The sequence below is a fragment of the Vombatus ursinus genome, unplaced genomic scaffold (assembly GCF_900497805.2).
Source record: "Vombatus ursinus unplaced genomic scaffold, bare-nosed wombat genome assembly UNPS02004533.1, whole genome shotgun sequence".
NCBI classification, from domain to species: Eukaryota; Metazoa; Chordata; class Mammalia; order Diprotodontia; family Vombatidae; genus Vombatus; species Vombatus ursinus.
In genome coordinates, this window is record NW_020944311.1 from 1,777,243 (window position 1) to 1,792,486 (window position 15,244).

At 42.3% G+C, this 15,244-nt stretch overlaps 1 protein-coding gene across 5 annotated transcripts in view; it reads right to left on the bottom strand.

The window, feature by feature from the left end:
* Positions 1–15,244, bottom strand: part of CENPI (centromere protein I) — a 62,202-nt gene that overhangs the window by 31,008 nt on the left and 15,950 nt on the right. For all 5 annotated transcript variants that reach the window (XM_027837163.1, XM_027837172.1, XM_027837147.1 and 2 more), the window contains exons 6-7: positions 3,013–3,061; positions 2,660–2,706 (exon numbers count right to left, since the gene is read on the bottom strand). In XM_027837163.1, the coding sequence (XP_027692964.1) occupies positions 2,660–2,706; positions 3,013–3,061 (96 nt within the window). The remainder of the gene's footprint in view (positions 1–2,659; positions 2,707–3,012; positions 3,062–15,244) is intronic.

Sequence of the window (15,244 nt, forward strand, 5' to 3'; positions counted from 1 at the left end):
GTGTGTGTGTGTGTGTGTGCGTGTGTGTGAGAGAGAGAGAGAGAGAGAGAGAGATATGGCTGGACCTTTACTTTAGGAAAATCACTTTGGTGGCTGAATGGAGGATGGACTGGAGTGGGGAAACACTTGAGGCAGGCAGCCTAGTAAAAATTAGCATAATATTGCAATGGTCCAGGAGTGAGGTGATGAGGCTAGCTCCAGGGTGGGAACAGAGTCAGAGGAGAGAAAGGGGCATATTCGAGAAATGTCGCAAAGGTGAAATTGACAGGCCTCGGCAACCACTTGGATATGGGAAGAGAGGGGGTGAGAGATAGTGAAGAGTCCACGATGATACAAAGATTGAGAGCCTGAGGGACTGGGAGGATGGTGGTACCCTCTACAGTAATAGGGAAGGTAAGGGGGGCAGATGTTAAGGGGAAAAGATAGTGAATATGGTTTTGGACATACTGAGTTTAAATTGTCTACTAGACATCCAGTTCAGGATGTCTGAAAGGCAGCTGAAGATGCAAGATTAGAGGTCAAGCTGGGATGCTGGGGCAGGACAGGCAGACTGGTGAATCCTCAGCGTAGAGATGGTCATTAAATCCTTGGGAGCTGAGGAGACCACCAAATGAAGTAAGATAGAGGGACAAGTGAAAAGGGCCCAGGCAGAACCAATTTACAAAGACCTTCCCTTCCAGTAACACTGTAGATGGGCTGTACAAGAATCTCCATGTCACAGAGGAAGGCATGGAGGCTCATGAAAAAGTAGTACAATTTGCTCCAAGTTCCAGAGCTGCTAAGTAGCCAAACCTTGGCTCTGACCCAGACGTCCTGTTCCTAACTGCAGGGCTCTTTCCCCTCGACCAAACTACCTTGTACCCATTTTGGTCCAGATTTGTGATTCCATTGCTGTGGGAACTCTTAGTATGGCAACACTCTGAGCTAACGTGCAGCAGCAACACGTGCATACCAAGATTCTTTAAGACACTAAGATGGTAGGTGACGTGCACAGCTCCTCGGCAGGTCTTCCTAACGCCCTGGTCAGCCATCTCTCCACTACCTCCCAATGCCTCTCTGCCACAATCTCACTAGCAGCACACTCATGGTAGAGATCTTATCCACTCCTGATTTAGAGGCCAAAGGAGAAACAAAAGTAGGGAGTAGGGTAGGGGAAATAGCCACGTCCCAGGATAACAATTATAGAAGGGTTCACTGGCAAATGTCTCACTAGTGCAAAGCACCAGCCAAGTAGTTTACATTTAGTAGAGACTCTCGTTTTAACTAAATCTATAATGATCACAGAATGATAAGTTACTATTGCTTGACAACTGCACCTCTGGCATATCTGACTATTCAGAAATATCATGTCTCACTCAAGCAAACTGAAAGAGTATTCAAATTGCTTTTAATATAGATGGCAATTTTATTGAATTGAATACTGTTAAAATATGTGGGCTAGCAGTTGGGACTTAAAATCTTGTTGTGAAAATACTTATTCAATGAAAACAGTGTTAGGTCTTGAATGGTGATATTAACAGCACAGGACAAGCTGGTAACTCCTGGTGTCATGAGACCTGGTTGGGTCTGGACACTTCCATGCTATGGGCCTAGGGACCAGTAATTCCACTTTCTTGAACTACTGCTTTATTATCTGCAAATGGGAATAATACTATTGAGACTACCTACCTCACAGTCCTTGGAAGTATTACAATAATAATAATTAGCATCAGCATCATCATAGGACAACAGGTGGCTTCTGAGCCTCCTGTCCTCCCCCTCTTTCAAGGCTCAGCTCAAAAGTCATACAATGACTTCCTGAAGCCTTCCCTAATCTCCCAGTTATTGCTGCGCCCACTCCTCAAACTACCTTGTATGCATTTATCTGTGCATGTGTCATATTCATGCCAGGCAGTCCTGTGCCAGTGCCTCCCATGTCACACAATCAGAGTGTGCCCTCATCAGAGAAGGTGCCATGCTCCATGCGCAAAGCAGAACTGAAGTAGCTTGAAAGAAATGCGAGATATGCAAATTTAGAGAATCCACTCCAAATGTTCATGTGGACTATTTGTGCTTGACCTGTGGTAGAGCATTCCAAGCTGGTACTGGTTTGATCAGCCATAGTCAGACACACTGTAACCTGATTCTAACATCGTGATGTCATTTCGGTCCTCTTCAAGAACAAAGGACGACAAGAACGAACCGACCAACCAACCGACGTCATGGCCACCAACAGAATCTAAGTTCAGGAGATCAGGGAGTGTTTTGATCCTGTCTTTGTCTCCTGGGGACCTAGCACCACGCCTGGCACATGGTAGTTGCTAAGTTTAGTTTGAAGCTATTACACTAAGACTTTTGGAACACCATATATTTGCTGCTGAGGTCCTCTTGGGCAGACTTGAAAACAGCTTATGCCCTCTGCCACAGTAACCTTGATAATGCAAGCACTGTCATTAACAAATACAAATGTGTATGTGCAAATGGCATTGTCTCTTGGGCTAAAGCAGGTTTAATGGAGTAAGAATTTAGCAGTGCAGGGGCCAGTGATACTTACTGTCCAGAGCTGGTGCCCAGGAACCTTCTGCTCATTTAATATTTTTAAAAATACACTATCACACAAAAACTAAGGTTGCCCACGTCCTTACCTAATGTTTCACTGGTCATCCTTGAGTTTACTCACCACCTTGGACTGGAGTTCAAGCAATTTCCTCACACGAAAAGGTTTGACTAGAAAAAGCAAAGCAGGCAAAAAAGTGTCAGACACTGTGGGATAAGAATAAAATCAAAATATAAGCAAGTGTTCAACCAGCTCTCCATGACACTCAGTTCATTCCAGCTCATCCTACAAATCAGGCCATGGGTAGAGGACTATGATGGTCAGCTACGCCCTCAAGACCCTGCTCCCAGACAAAAAAGCACCGAGAAATTGCCATCAGAAGCTCTTGCAATGAAGCAAGACTATCAGCACCATATAATTCTCAAAGTCTGCAGAACCAACAGCAAAGAAGTAGCATGTAGAGTAAGAAACCTCACCATTCTCCCTCTTGGTCAGCAGATACAATAAGTTACAGATGTAACAACTCTGTGAAGAAAGAACAAGAATAAAAGGTGATTGAACCCCACAGTCACATCTTCTACCTGAGCTTTTAAACTCCCTGACGGAGGTCATTTCCTCAAGGAGAAGGGAGAGGTGCATGGTGGGTGCGGGAATGCAGCAGCACATTACCAATGATGATGTGCACACCCGAAGTGGGGAGGGCTGGGGACCAAGTTTTCCATAGGCAGTCACAGAACAAGGATAAGGGATGGCAGCTGGCCAAGCCAAGGGCTGCATCATAACCCACTATAGGATCCAACGGGCAAAAGAAGACCTCCATCTACACCACATTGGTGATGACCTTATTCCACCTCAACTGCAATGTTCACATGATGAGGACTCACTGGAAGCCATAAATGGGCAGCGGTGGTAGTGGGGTGGAGGGTGGGGGGGGAGGGGTATTGGAGGCCAACAAATGAGCACAGCATCAACAAACAACTCGACTGTGCAGTTCAGCAACATCACTGTTACGAAGTTTATAAAGCCTCCTCCTGTCCTCTCAGCTCATACCTGACTGAGAAAATCTAGGCCACTCCCCAGGAGGTCCCTCTTCTTTCCATCTCACTACTACCACCCATCTGTGCTGACCAGAGCACCCTTCTCTCTGGCCCCTCGGCCCCTTCCATCCTATCTTCTCCAGCAGATGGCCCCACAGTCAATGCTGCTGACTTCCTAAGCTTCCAGCTCAGCCTAGCTACTGCCTCCAAGCACACTCAAGTCTTTCCCATCCTGAAAATTCCCTCAACAGCTCCCCCCAAGCCCTGTCCTGTCTTATGGTTCTCTTTTCTCTGCCAAACTCCTTTTCTTCTCACTCTCTTCTCAATGTCTTACAGTGACGTCATCACTCAACTGAGACTGCTTTCTCTAAAGTTACTAACAAGTACTTAATTGCCAAACGCTGTGGCCTTTTCTCAGTCCTAATCTTTTTTGATCTCCTCATGGCATTTAACACTGCTGAGCACCCTCTTCCTGAACTCTTTCTCTTCCTTGGGTTACCATGCCACTGCTCTCTCCCAATTCTCCTCCTACGTGCCAGGGCACACCACCACTAACTGTGGATCTTCCCCAAGGTGCCTTTCTGGGCCCTCTTCTCTCTCTACATTCTAACATGACTACCTCATTGGCTCATGTGGTCTCAAATCACATCTGTGCAGAAAATTCCCAGACCCAAACATCCCACCCGTGTCTCTCCCCTGAGCTCAGATCCCACAATGCCAACTGAGTATTGGATGATGTGAAGTGGCTGCCCCACAGGCATCTCAAACTCAACATGCCCAAAACGGAACTCATCTTCTCCCTAAGCCTTTTCTTATTATTGTTGAGAACACCACTATCCTTCCTCCCAGCCAGCAAGGCTCTCAAGCATGCTGTCATCCTTGACCCCTCACGATCCCATATGTCCCATCTGCTGTTGCGTCTTATCATTTGTACGTCTAACACATTTCTCACATGCAACCCGTTCTTTCCTCTCACACAGGCCCCCCCAGAGGTCCTGATCACCTCTCACCTGAGCTGTGGAAGTAGCCTCTCATTAGTCTCCATGCCTTCGTGCTATCCTCTCTCCAATCCATCCTCCCCACAGCTGCTAAAGTGACCTTCTGACCATGTTTCCATCCTCTTCAAAGAGGTTCCCTATTACATAAAGATCAACTATAAACTCCTGTTTGGCTTTTGAGATTCTTTATAACCTGGCTTCATCTTACTTTCCCAGCCTTCTTCCACGTTACTTCTCCACAAGAACTCTACATCTGAGACAATGTAATCAGGGACAAGTCACTTGACATCTCTTTGTCTCAGTTTCCTCAATCATAAAATGGGGATAATAATAGCCCCTCTGTCATAGCACTGTTGTGAGGACCAAATGAAAGAATGTTTGTAAAGCACTTAGCACAGGGCCTAGAACGTATGTAGTGGGTGATTAATAAATGTTTACTTGCTTTCTTCCTTTGTGGCCTTCTTGCCTTCCTTCACACACCATAATGAACTCCATCTCCTGGCATTCTCTCATGTCTGCAAAACTCCCTCTCCTCATTTCCACCTTTTGGAATGAAACCTTGCCTAGTCCTGCCCTGCTCCTTCCTCACTCCCCCCATGCCTTCTTCTCCAAGGCTAACCTGTATCTGCAGCTTGTCCCCTCAGAATATAAGCTCCCTGAGGGCAGGGACTCTTTTCTTTGTATCCTCAGGACCAAGCATGGAGCCTAGCACACAGCAGATTTTCATTAAACACTTGATCAATAACTGAGCAAATATTTAGTTATTTCTTGTTCACTACAACCTCTGAACTTGTAAATCAAGTCTGAGACTTTAGACATAATTTGAAATGGCCTGAATTTAGACATGTGTTTCAATTCTGTTATCTCCTTAATAATAGTTCATTTTTAACCAAGCCAAACAAATTTTATATGAAATATAACAGTTATTTTTGTCAAAGCTTTCCACTTCCTAAACAGCTTCTAGCCATTATATACTTCTGACATGAGTGAAAGTATGTAATTAAGCTCTCACTTAAAAATATATGTGCAGGGCTTCAGGAAGAATTGCCAAACAGTATCTCAGTATCTCATCTGTGAATGACTGAAATGCTTTTCCTAACAGGATACGAATTTAGGAACTAAATATCTGCCCAAGTGTGGAACTGTTAACTATCACAGCTGAAACACTGAAAAGTTGGACTGCAATCCAAATTAGGTGCAACTGATTTTCCAGGGAGGGGAAAAGAAAAAAAAGCATTGTTTAAAAAAAAAAAAGTGGCAAACTAACCCATGAAACTTATGACCAACTGCAAACAAGCTGAAAAGAAGCCCTTAAGATTTTCATGTCAAATAGTTCAGCCTGAATCACACCAGGAGATGAGGCCAGACCATTCCTGCACATGGTATGGCAGGGCCTCTGAACTCAGGATCACCATCCATGAAAACAAGGGAGTTCCAGTCAGACTCAAGCACCAACCTCTAATCCAGAAACTGAGGCTGGAGATATGAGTAAACAGAAGAAATCACCAAACACAATGAACAAATAACTTGGACGGAGAGAAGCTCAAGAGATGTGCCCACAAGAAGAGAGTAATAACTTTATAAAAATTCCAAGTAGCACTTCAGTGAAAAAAATATCCTGACCATTACAAGACTACCTGTAAGAAATGAAATAAGAGATACAGCTAGGGAGGAAAAAAATGGCAAGGAGAATTATTACTTTAGAACGGAACTCCCCTGAAATGGAAAACAGGCCAAAAAGAAAACAAATACATGAGGCAACAAAAAATGCTAAAATCAAAAGATTAAACAAACAAAAGGAAATGTATTTTCCATGGACCTGGAAAATAAGTCAAGAAGAGATAATCTAAAAATCATTAGACTACCTGAAAAATCATGACCAACACACACACACACACACGCACACACGCACACACACGCACACACACACGCACACAAGGATTCCACATTTGAAAAAATTAGAAATGAAAATGGCCTGGATCTCTTAGAACCACAAAGGGAAAAGTAAAAAGAGAAAGAAACTTCAGAATGAAAACTTTCACGAATATCAAACCATACTTAAAATCCAGAGTTTTCAAGTCAAAGAATAAATGCTCTAAGCAGCCAAAAAGGAAAAATTCAAGCACCAAGGAGTAACAGTCAGGATCCCACAAGTCTTGGAAGCTGCCACCATAAAAAAGAAATTTTGGAATATGATATTCCAAAAGGCAAAGAATAAAGGTTTGTAACCAAGAATAACCTATCTGGCCAAATTGAGTATAAGTCTACATAATATAGTATAACACTACAAGGGGGAAATCAATCTTTAAGATGTCCAAGAATTTCTTATGAAAAGGCCAGAACTGAGCAGATACTCTGAAATGGAAAAGAGTACAACTTACACAAGAGAGACACAGAGAGCGAGAGCATTTATTAAGTACTTACAATATGCCAGGCTCTGTGCTAAGTACTGGAAATACAAATATAAGCAAAACAAAAGTCCCCACCTTCAAGGAGCTTACATTCTAGTGGAGGAAGATAACACATAAAAGGTAGCTGAAAAGAGGGAGGGAGGAAAATTTTTTTTTTTTCTGAATTGAAAAAGAAACTAAAATGTAATTTAATTTTAAAAAATAAGATAGGCAGAGAGCCTGGGAGTGGTTGTTTTGTTTGTTTTTTATTCTTAGAAAGAAACAAGAATAGAGGGCTATACTGGAGAGGAAAGGAGGAGGAAACTCACTCTTCTGTGATAGGGGTGCCTGAGATGAAGAGTACACAAAAACATGGAGAAAGAGGTGGGGAGAACAGGCATCCTACGAACTTTAATTTTATCTGAAACTAATTTCCCTGATAAATCACTTAAAAAAAATTTTTTTAAAGTGGTCATCACCCCACCCAAGCAGCCCAAGCAATTGCAAAGCAACTGAGAAGAACCCCTTAAGGTTTTCATGTCAAGCTGTACAACCAGGAGTAAAAAACTTGTCACTCTCCTCAGATTCCTAGAAAAGCTCAACACAGTTTCATGAATACTTTTACTTATAAGAAGGACATAAAAACCCAAATATGTCTGGCCTTTAATTCTGAGTTGCATGGCCTCCACAGAGAACCTGTGCTCAGGTCAAAGCAGAAGTCAGGATATGGTCAGAAGGTGACACATTAATAATAAATAATAAAATCATAAAAGCACCAAAGAGAGAGGATTTCAGGGGGAAAGGTCCAGGCACTTCAAACTCAATATCTTCCCAGCAAAGCTCTTCTCCCCCCGGCTTTCCTATTTTTGTCAGTGGCCAGGTCTCTGAGGCTCTTCCCAGTGGTCAGCAGCCAGGCCTCACTGTTTACAGTATATTGCCTCTATGCAAGTCCGACAGAGTTTCAATGGTATAAAAAGCAACTCTAGGTTCTTAAGGCCTCTGCCAGTGAAGCATACTTATGGCAGGTCTACCAGACGGGAAAGGCTTGAAGGAGGGGCCCAGTGAACGACTATAAGTCAGACTACTATCTGAGGTCCAGACTGGCTAAGTACAGAGAAAGTTATCACTAGGTCAGCCAGTGATCAATTTTTTGGTCTCAACAATTTTCAAAGACTAACTAAATTTACAGAAGAGTTGTGATCTGCACTGGTGGAGGGAGATGGGGTCAGAGCACCGAGGGGCCCTGGGGCCCATCAACAGAAGATTGGGCCAGCATTCTCCCAGGCAGCCCAGGCCCAACCTAGCACATAAGAAGCCTGGATCTGAAACACAGAAGGAGACATAGCTAGACAATGCCTGCTGGCAGGGCAGGCTGTGAGTAGGCAGGGCACTCTCTGCGTAAATGTAGACATATGAGAAATTATAGAAAATGATTTTCTGAGAATTGGTACATGAGCACTTGTTTGAAAAAAAAAAAAAACAAAAAAAACCTAATAACTGTCCTAGTAAATGATGAGGAAAAAGCATTAGAGGTAATTTTCTATCCCATCCCAGCCTGTGTTCACAAATACCTCTTAAATGGGTACAATTTGGTCCTATTCATTTGAAATCCATTTTAAATGGCTACAAAGCATATAGTCAGCCAAAAAGCAGAAAAAGATGGATTGGAATAGTAGAGGGTAAGGTAGGTAACCACATTTAACTATGTGAGAGGTCAGTTCAAGGTTCCATATCATAAACTCCTCTATGGTGTGTGTGTGTGTGTGGGGGGGGTGTCTCTTTGAGGACCCCCGGGGTCTGGAAGTCTCCCCAGGCACCATGAATCTCATACTAGCAGTATCCCTTCCAGAGCTAATACCAGATCTTAAAACACTAGCACCTTTCTTCTCCCTCTTTTTACAGACATACAGATCCTTTTAAGGTGGGAGGGTGCTCTGTATGTAGCTGTGTGGGACTGACATAAACCTGTTTTTTAAGTAAGTCTGCTATCCTGCAAGCTGGAGCATAGCCACAGGTCCCCCACTGCACCCCGTCCATATGTAAGAGCTCCCACTCTATGACAATCTCATTCTTACATGACCTTGAGAAGGCAGCTCTAACCACTACCATAGGAAATAAATTACACTTTGGGATGCAGAGAAAGAAAGAAGCCTGCTTACAAGATCTGAAAATGACACAAAGCAAAGATAACACTCACCAATCAGTAATCAACAAGATTTCAACAGAGTAATGACAGAAAATTGAACAGGTACCAATGGAGTATCCTATGCTTGGGTTTAAAAATCGACAATGCCAAGTTCAGGTTAGGGGAACCATGAGCAGGCATGATGTTGGGGGTGGGGGGAGAAGCACCAAATCTGGCTGGACTTCTAATGGGCTACGAATTCAGTGTGCACCCATAGGGTGACAGGATAGCTAATCTACCAAAGAGGTCCAAGTGCCAGCTCTGCTGTCCTCTCTACTGACCAGAACACCCCCAGGATTTCAGAAGGATGGCGATAAGCCAGAGGACGCTGACAGGCCACCAGGATGCGAAGAGCCTGGAGTTCATGCCACACGAGGATTGTTGGAAAGAAATGGAAATATCCTAGAGAAAAGAAGACTTAGGGAGGTACAGGAAAGCTATCTTCAGGGAAGTGAAGGGCTGAGATGTTTTCTGCTTGGCCCTAGAGGACAAAACTAGGAACAAAGAATGGATAGAGGAAGAAAAGAGGCAGATCCCATTTCTGTTTACATGCAGTATCTAGGTGCCCCTCACTGAATCCCCTTAAAGAAAACTCTAGATTCAAAGCAGGCAAGGGTCAGTGTCTACTCAAAACCAACAACTCTGGGCCCCTACAAACATCTTTCCTTTACAGAATAGTTATTTTTCACATTATCTCATATTACAGAGGGCAACTAGGTGGCGCTGCAATGGACAGAATGCTGGGTCTGGAGTCAGGAACTCATCTCCCTGAGTTCAAATCTGGCCTCAGACACTTCCTAGCTGTGTGACCCTGGGCAAGTCCCTTCACACTGTTTGCCTCAGTTTCCTCCTCTGTCAAATGGCAAACGACTCCTGGATCTTTGCCAAGAAAGCCCCAAATGGGGTCACGGAGAATCAGACGTGACTGTACCACGGTGAGAACAGGAACAGTTTGCTGAAAATTGAGGAACCTTCAAACAACAAGCAGTACAACATGAGTCAAATGCAATCTCCTCCCATGCTCCTAATTCCCAGGCTCTCAGGAATCCTGGAGAAGCCATGGACTGGCTGTACTAGAACAGCTCTGAAGCTACGATGACAGAACAGGCCCAGAGAACAAAGGCAAATTATGGGGTCTGCCCTGTGAGGGGCTGGAGAAGGCAAGTGCCAGACCAGGCCGTATGGGAGCTCAATATGGTGACAGTGAGCCCACCATGAGAAGGAAGGAAAGAAAGAAAGAAAGAAGCATTTATTAATGCCTACTACATGCCAGACACTGTGCTAAGTGCTTTACAAATAGGATCTCATTTGATTTTCACAACAACCCTGGGAGGCAGGTGCTATAATTATCTCTATTTCATAGTTGAAGAAACTGAGGCAGACAGAGGTTAAGTGACTTGCTCAGGGTCACAAATCTAGTAAGTATCTAAGGTTGGCTTGGAGCTCAGGCCTTCCTGATTCCAGGTCTAGTGCTCTATCCACTGAATCATCTAGCTGCTCAATGAGCGCTAATAATGTGGAGAATTAGCCAGGACCAGTGGTTCTCTAACTTTTTGACCTTAGGACTTCTTTACACTTTTAAAAACTACTGAGGATTCCCTTAAAGAGCTTTTGTTTATGTGGATTTTATCTGTATTTAAAACATCTTAGTACTAATTATAAAGTAGTTTTGACCTGCTGAAAGGGTGCTAGGGACCCCCCAGAGGGCCTGGACAACATTTTTAGAACTGCTGGCCTGAAAACTCAGCACTAGAAGAGCAGACCAACCGGTGCGGAGCTTACGTTAGGTCACTAACGTAACATAGCACTGGCACTGGGAAGTGCCAGTGCTATCCGTGCGAGCAGGGACTAGGCCTGCAGTGAAGTCTGGAATTACAAGCATTTTCTACTCTATTATGTATACTTGCGAGAGGTGCTATAGGCATTATTATCTCCATTTTAAAGATGAGCATGTATTATGCTTCTGCATGTTTATACATGTGACTTACATATCCGGCTACCAGATACAGCCCGGCACAATCAATCATGCATTATTTAAGCACCTTCTATGTACTAGGATTTGAGACTACAAAGATAGCAAGGAAACAGACTGGGCTTTCCAGGACCTTTCATGTGCTGCTCTCCGTATGTGATTACTACCCATACCTGCGCTTTGGGATGCTAGGTATTATGTATCACATAAGACTATTACTTGGTCTATAGCACATAATTACATATTCTATTTTTACATGTACTCATATTTAATAATAGTAATAGTGAGCATTGATATAACAACGCTTTGAAGTTTGCAAAGTACTTTACATATGTTAACTCATCTGATTGCTCACAACAACCCTGGGAAGTAGGTACTACAGTATAATAACATTTTACGGATGAGGACACTGAGGCACAGAGAAATTAAGAGATGTGCCCGGAGTCACACAGCTAGTAAATGTTGAAGCTGGCTTGGAACTCAGGTATTCCTGCCTCCAAGTTCACACTCTCTCCACCGTACCATCATGCTTGCTGAATGTAATTCTAATGTGGATGACATGTACTAGGAACAACATGCATCTCAAAACACACTTGTAGCTGGTAGTCACATGCAGAGATTGTATGATAGCACCAGCAGCATGTTAGGACCTAGAGGAGCCCAAATTCCTAGCAGACATGCCGGTTAAAGCTCTCAAAATTCACCAGAAAAAGTGACAATAAAGAAAACCAAAGAGAATCAGCTGTAAATTCCTCTAGCCAGTCCAGGGCTGCAGAAAAAGACTGCTAGTCATTCCCCAACTGATGAATGCTCAAAGGACATGCTCCATAATCCAAGCTGAGTGGCCTACACATAGAATCAATGCTCTAGTCAAAAGAGTAGATATGCAGGAATAGCTGGACAGTGACATACTGACAGCAAAAACCCTAGAAGAAGATCTCAATGCGATATGGCTGTACTCCAGTCACCTCAAATGAAATCTCATCAGACTTCCAAAAGGATTTCTCTCTCCTGGCTTCCACATCTTTGTCAACAGGATCATCAGTCTCCAACATATACTCAGCTCAAAACTTCAAGTGTCTTTGACAGTGGAGGGCAAAATGTGAAGAGAAGAATGAAAAGAAAAAAGAAAGTTTAAAAACTTGTGGTTGGGAAGAGGGACAACTGAGCAGAAACAGATTATCATCATGTGGAAAAGATGTTAGAGGCCTTTCCAATCAGATGGGTGGTAAAGTAAATATGAACTTATTCTCATCCATACTGCTCATTATCATCAGTACGATTTAAAATAGCCAGAAATGCTAGCTAAAAGGGGGAATAAACACAGGCAAAGAGGAAACAAGAATATCACTTTCTGCAGATGATATGATTCAGGTCTATCTTGAGAACCCTAAAGAGTCAACTAAAAATTTAACTGAAACAATAAATTCAGCAAAGTTGCAGAATATGAAGTAAACCTATATAAATTATTGGCATTTCTGTATATTACGAACAAAAACCCAGAAGAGAATAAAGAGAAATTCCACTGAAAATAACAGAATTATTTCAATTATAATTACATATAGATTAAGGCATAAAATAGTTGGAGGATCTATCTACCAAGGGCAGCTAGCTGGCGCCATAGTGCACGGAATACCAGGCCTGGAGTTGGGAAAACTCATCTTCCTTAGATCAAATCTGGCCTCAGACACTTACCAGCTGTGGGGCTCTGGGCAAGTCACTTCACCCAAGAAGAAGAAGAAGAAGATGAAGAAGACGACAAAGACAAAGACGAAGAAGATGAGAAAGAAGACTAAAAAGAAGATGAAGAAGACGAAGACGAAGAAGACGACGAAGACGAAGATGACGAAGACAACGAAGACGAAGACAAAGATGAAGAAGATGAAGACGAAGACGAAGAAGACGAAGAAGACAGACGAAGAAGATGAAAAAGACAAAGAAGGCAAACAAGAAGACGAAGACGAAAAAGACGAAGATGAAGCAAAGAAGACGAAGAAGACGAAAAAGATGAAGAAGACAACAAAGACGAAGACGAAGATAACAAAGAAGACGATAAAGAAAACGAAGATGAAGAAGATGAAGACAAAGACGAAAAAGACGAAAAAGACAAAGAAGGTGAAAAAGAAGACGAAGACAAAAAAGACGAAGAAGACGAAGCCAAAGAAGACAAAGAAGATGAAGAAGACGAAAAAGAAGATAAAGAAGACAAAGACGACGACGAACATGAAAAAGAAGACTAAGAAGACGAAAAAGAAGACAAAGATGACAACGAAGAAGACAAAGACGACGAAAAAGACTAAGAAGACGAAAAAGACAAAGACGAAGAAGACGAAGACAAAGACGAAGAAGACGAAGAAGACAGAAGATGAAGACGAAGACGAAAAAGAAGATGAAGACGAAGAAGACGAAAAAGATGAAGACGACAAACACGACGACGAAGAAGACGAAGACGAAAAAGATGAAGACGAAGACAACGACGCACATGACGAAGACGACGACGAAGACAAAGATGAAGAAGACAAGAAGATGAAAAAGACAAAAAAGAAGACGAAGATGAAGAAGACAAAGACGAAGAAGATGAAGACAAAGACGAGAAAACTATGAAGAAGAAGAAAAGAAAAAAAGGAGGGAAAGATGGGTACTAGATCTCAAAGCATGCTACAAAGCAGTAACCATCAAAACAATTTAGTACTAAAATTGAGAGGTCAATCAGTGGAACAGATCAGTTATACAACATACAGAAGCAAACCTGCATAATAGCACAGTGTTTGATAAAACCAAAAATCCCAGATACTAGGGTAAAGACTTAAAATCTGACAAAAGCTGCTGGGAAAACTATAAAGTGATTGGGAAGACATTAGGGTTAGCCAAAGCCTCACATCATATGTAAACTCCAAATGGCTGCATGAATGGATACATGGGAACAAAAGTTCACATCATAAACATCAGAGGAACAAAGAAGAAATTATCTTTGGGGTATATGGATAGGGGAAGAATTTATGCCCAAAAGGATTAAAAAGATCACAGAAGATAAAATGGACAATTTTGATTACATAAAATTAAAAAGTTTTCACACAAAGCCAATGCAGTTCAAATCAGAAGGAAAACAGGTGACTGGGGGAAATCTTCCCAACAAATTCCTGTGATCAAAGTTTAATTTCCAAGATATATAAGGAATAGGCTCAAATTTATAAAAACCCACTATTCCCCAGTTGATAAAAGGTGAAATCATAGGAATAGGCAGTTCTCAAGGGAGTAAATCCAAGCAATCTACAGCAATGTGAAAAAATGCTCCAATCTTTAACAGTTAGAGAAATGCAAATTAAAGCAATGCTGAGGTTCTACCTCACACCCATCTGATTGCCAACAATGACCAAAAAAAGGAAAATGACAAATTCTGGCGTGGCTTTAGGAAACCAGGCACACCAAAGCACTGTGGATGGAGCTGTGAACTGGTTTAGGCATTCTGGAAAGCAATAAAGAACTATGCCCCACAAATTACTAAGCTTTGCATACGCTTTGACCCAGCTACATCAATACTAGGCCGCTACACAAAAGAGAGAAAATAAAGAAGGAAGGGATCCATATGTCCAAATTATTTATAGTAGCTGTTTTTCTACTGTCAAAAGCACTACAAACTCAGAGGTGAGCACCTACTGGAAATGGCTAGAACAAATTCTGGTATATGAATGCAATAGAGTATTATTACGCCTAAGAAACATGGAAGTGGACAGTTACAGAGAAACCTGTGAAGATCCATATGAACTGATGTAGAGTAAAGTGAGCAGAACCAGAAGAATTTATACAGTAACAGAAACAACTCTGAAAAACTCAGTAACTCTGATTAATGCAATGACCAACTACAATTCCAAAAGATTAATGATGAAGCAGGCTACCCACTTCTTCACAAAGGGGTTAGAAACTCAATATGCAGAGTAAGATATAAAATTTTCAGATACAGACAATGTGAGAATTTGTCTCCCCTGATTATGTATATTGTTTACAGAGGCTTTTCCTTTTCTTTTTTACCAATGGGGCGGTGGGATGGTGAAAAGGGATAGCCCTAAGATAGACCAAAAAAAAAAATTTGAGAGAAATAAAAAGACAATAAAGACAAGAATGTTAC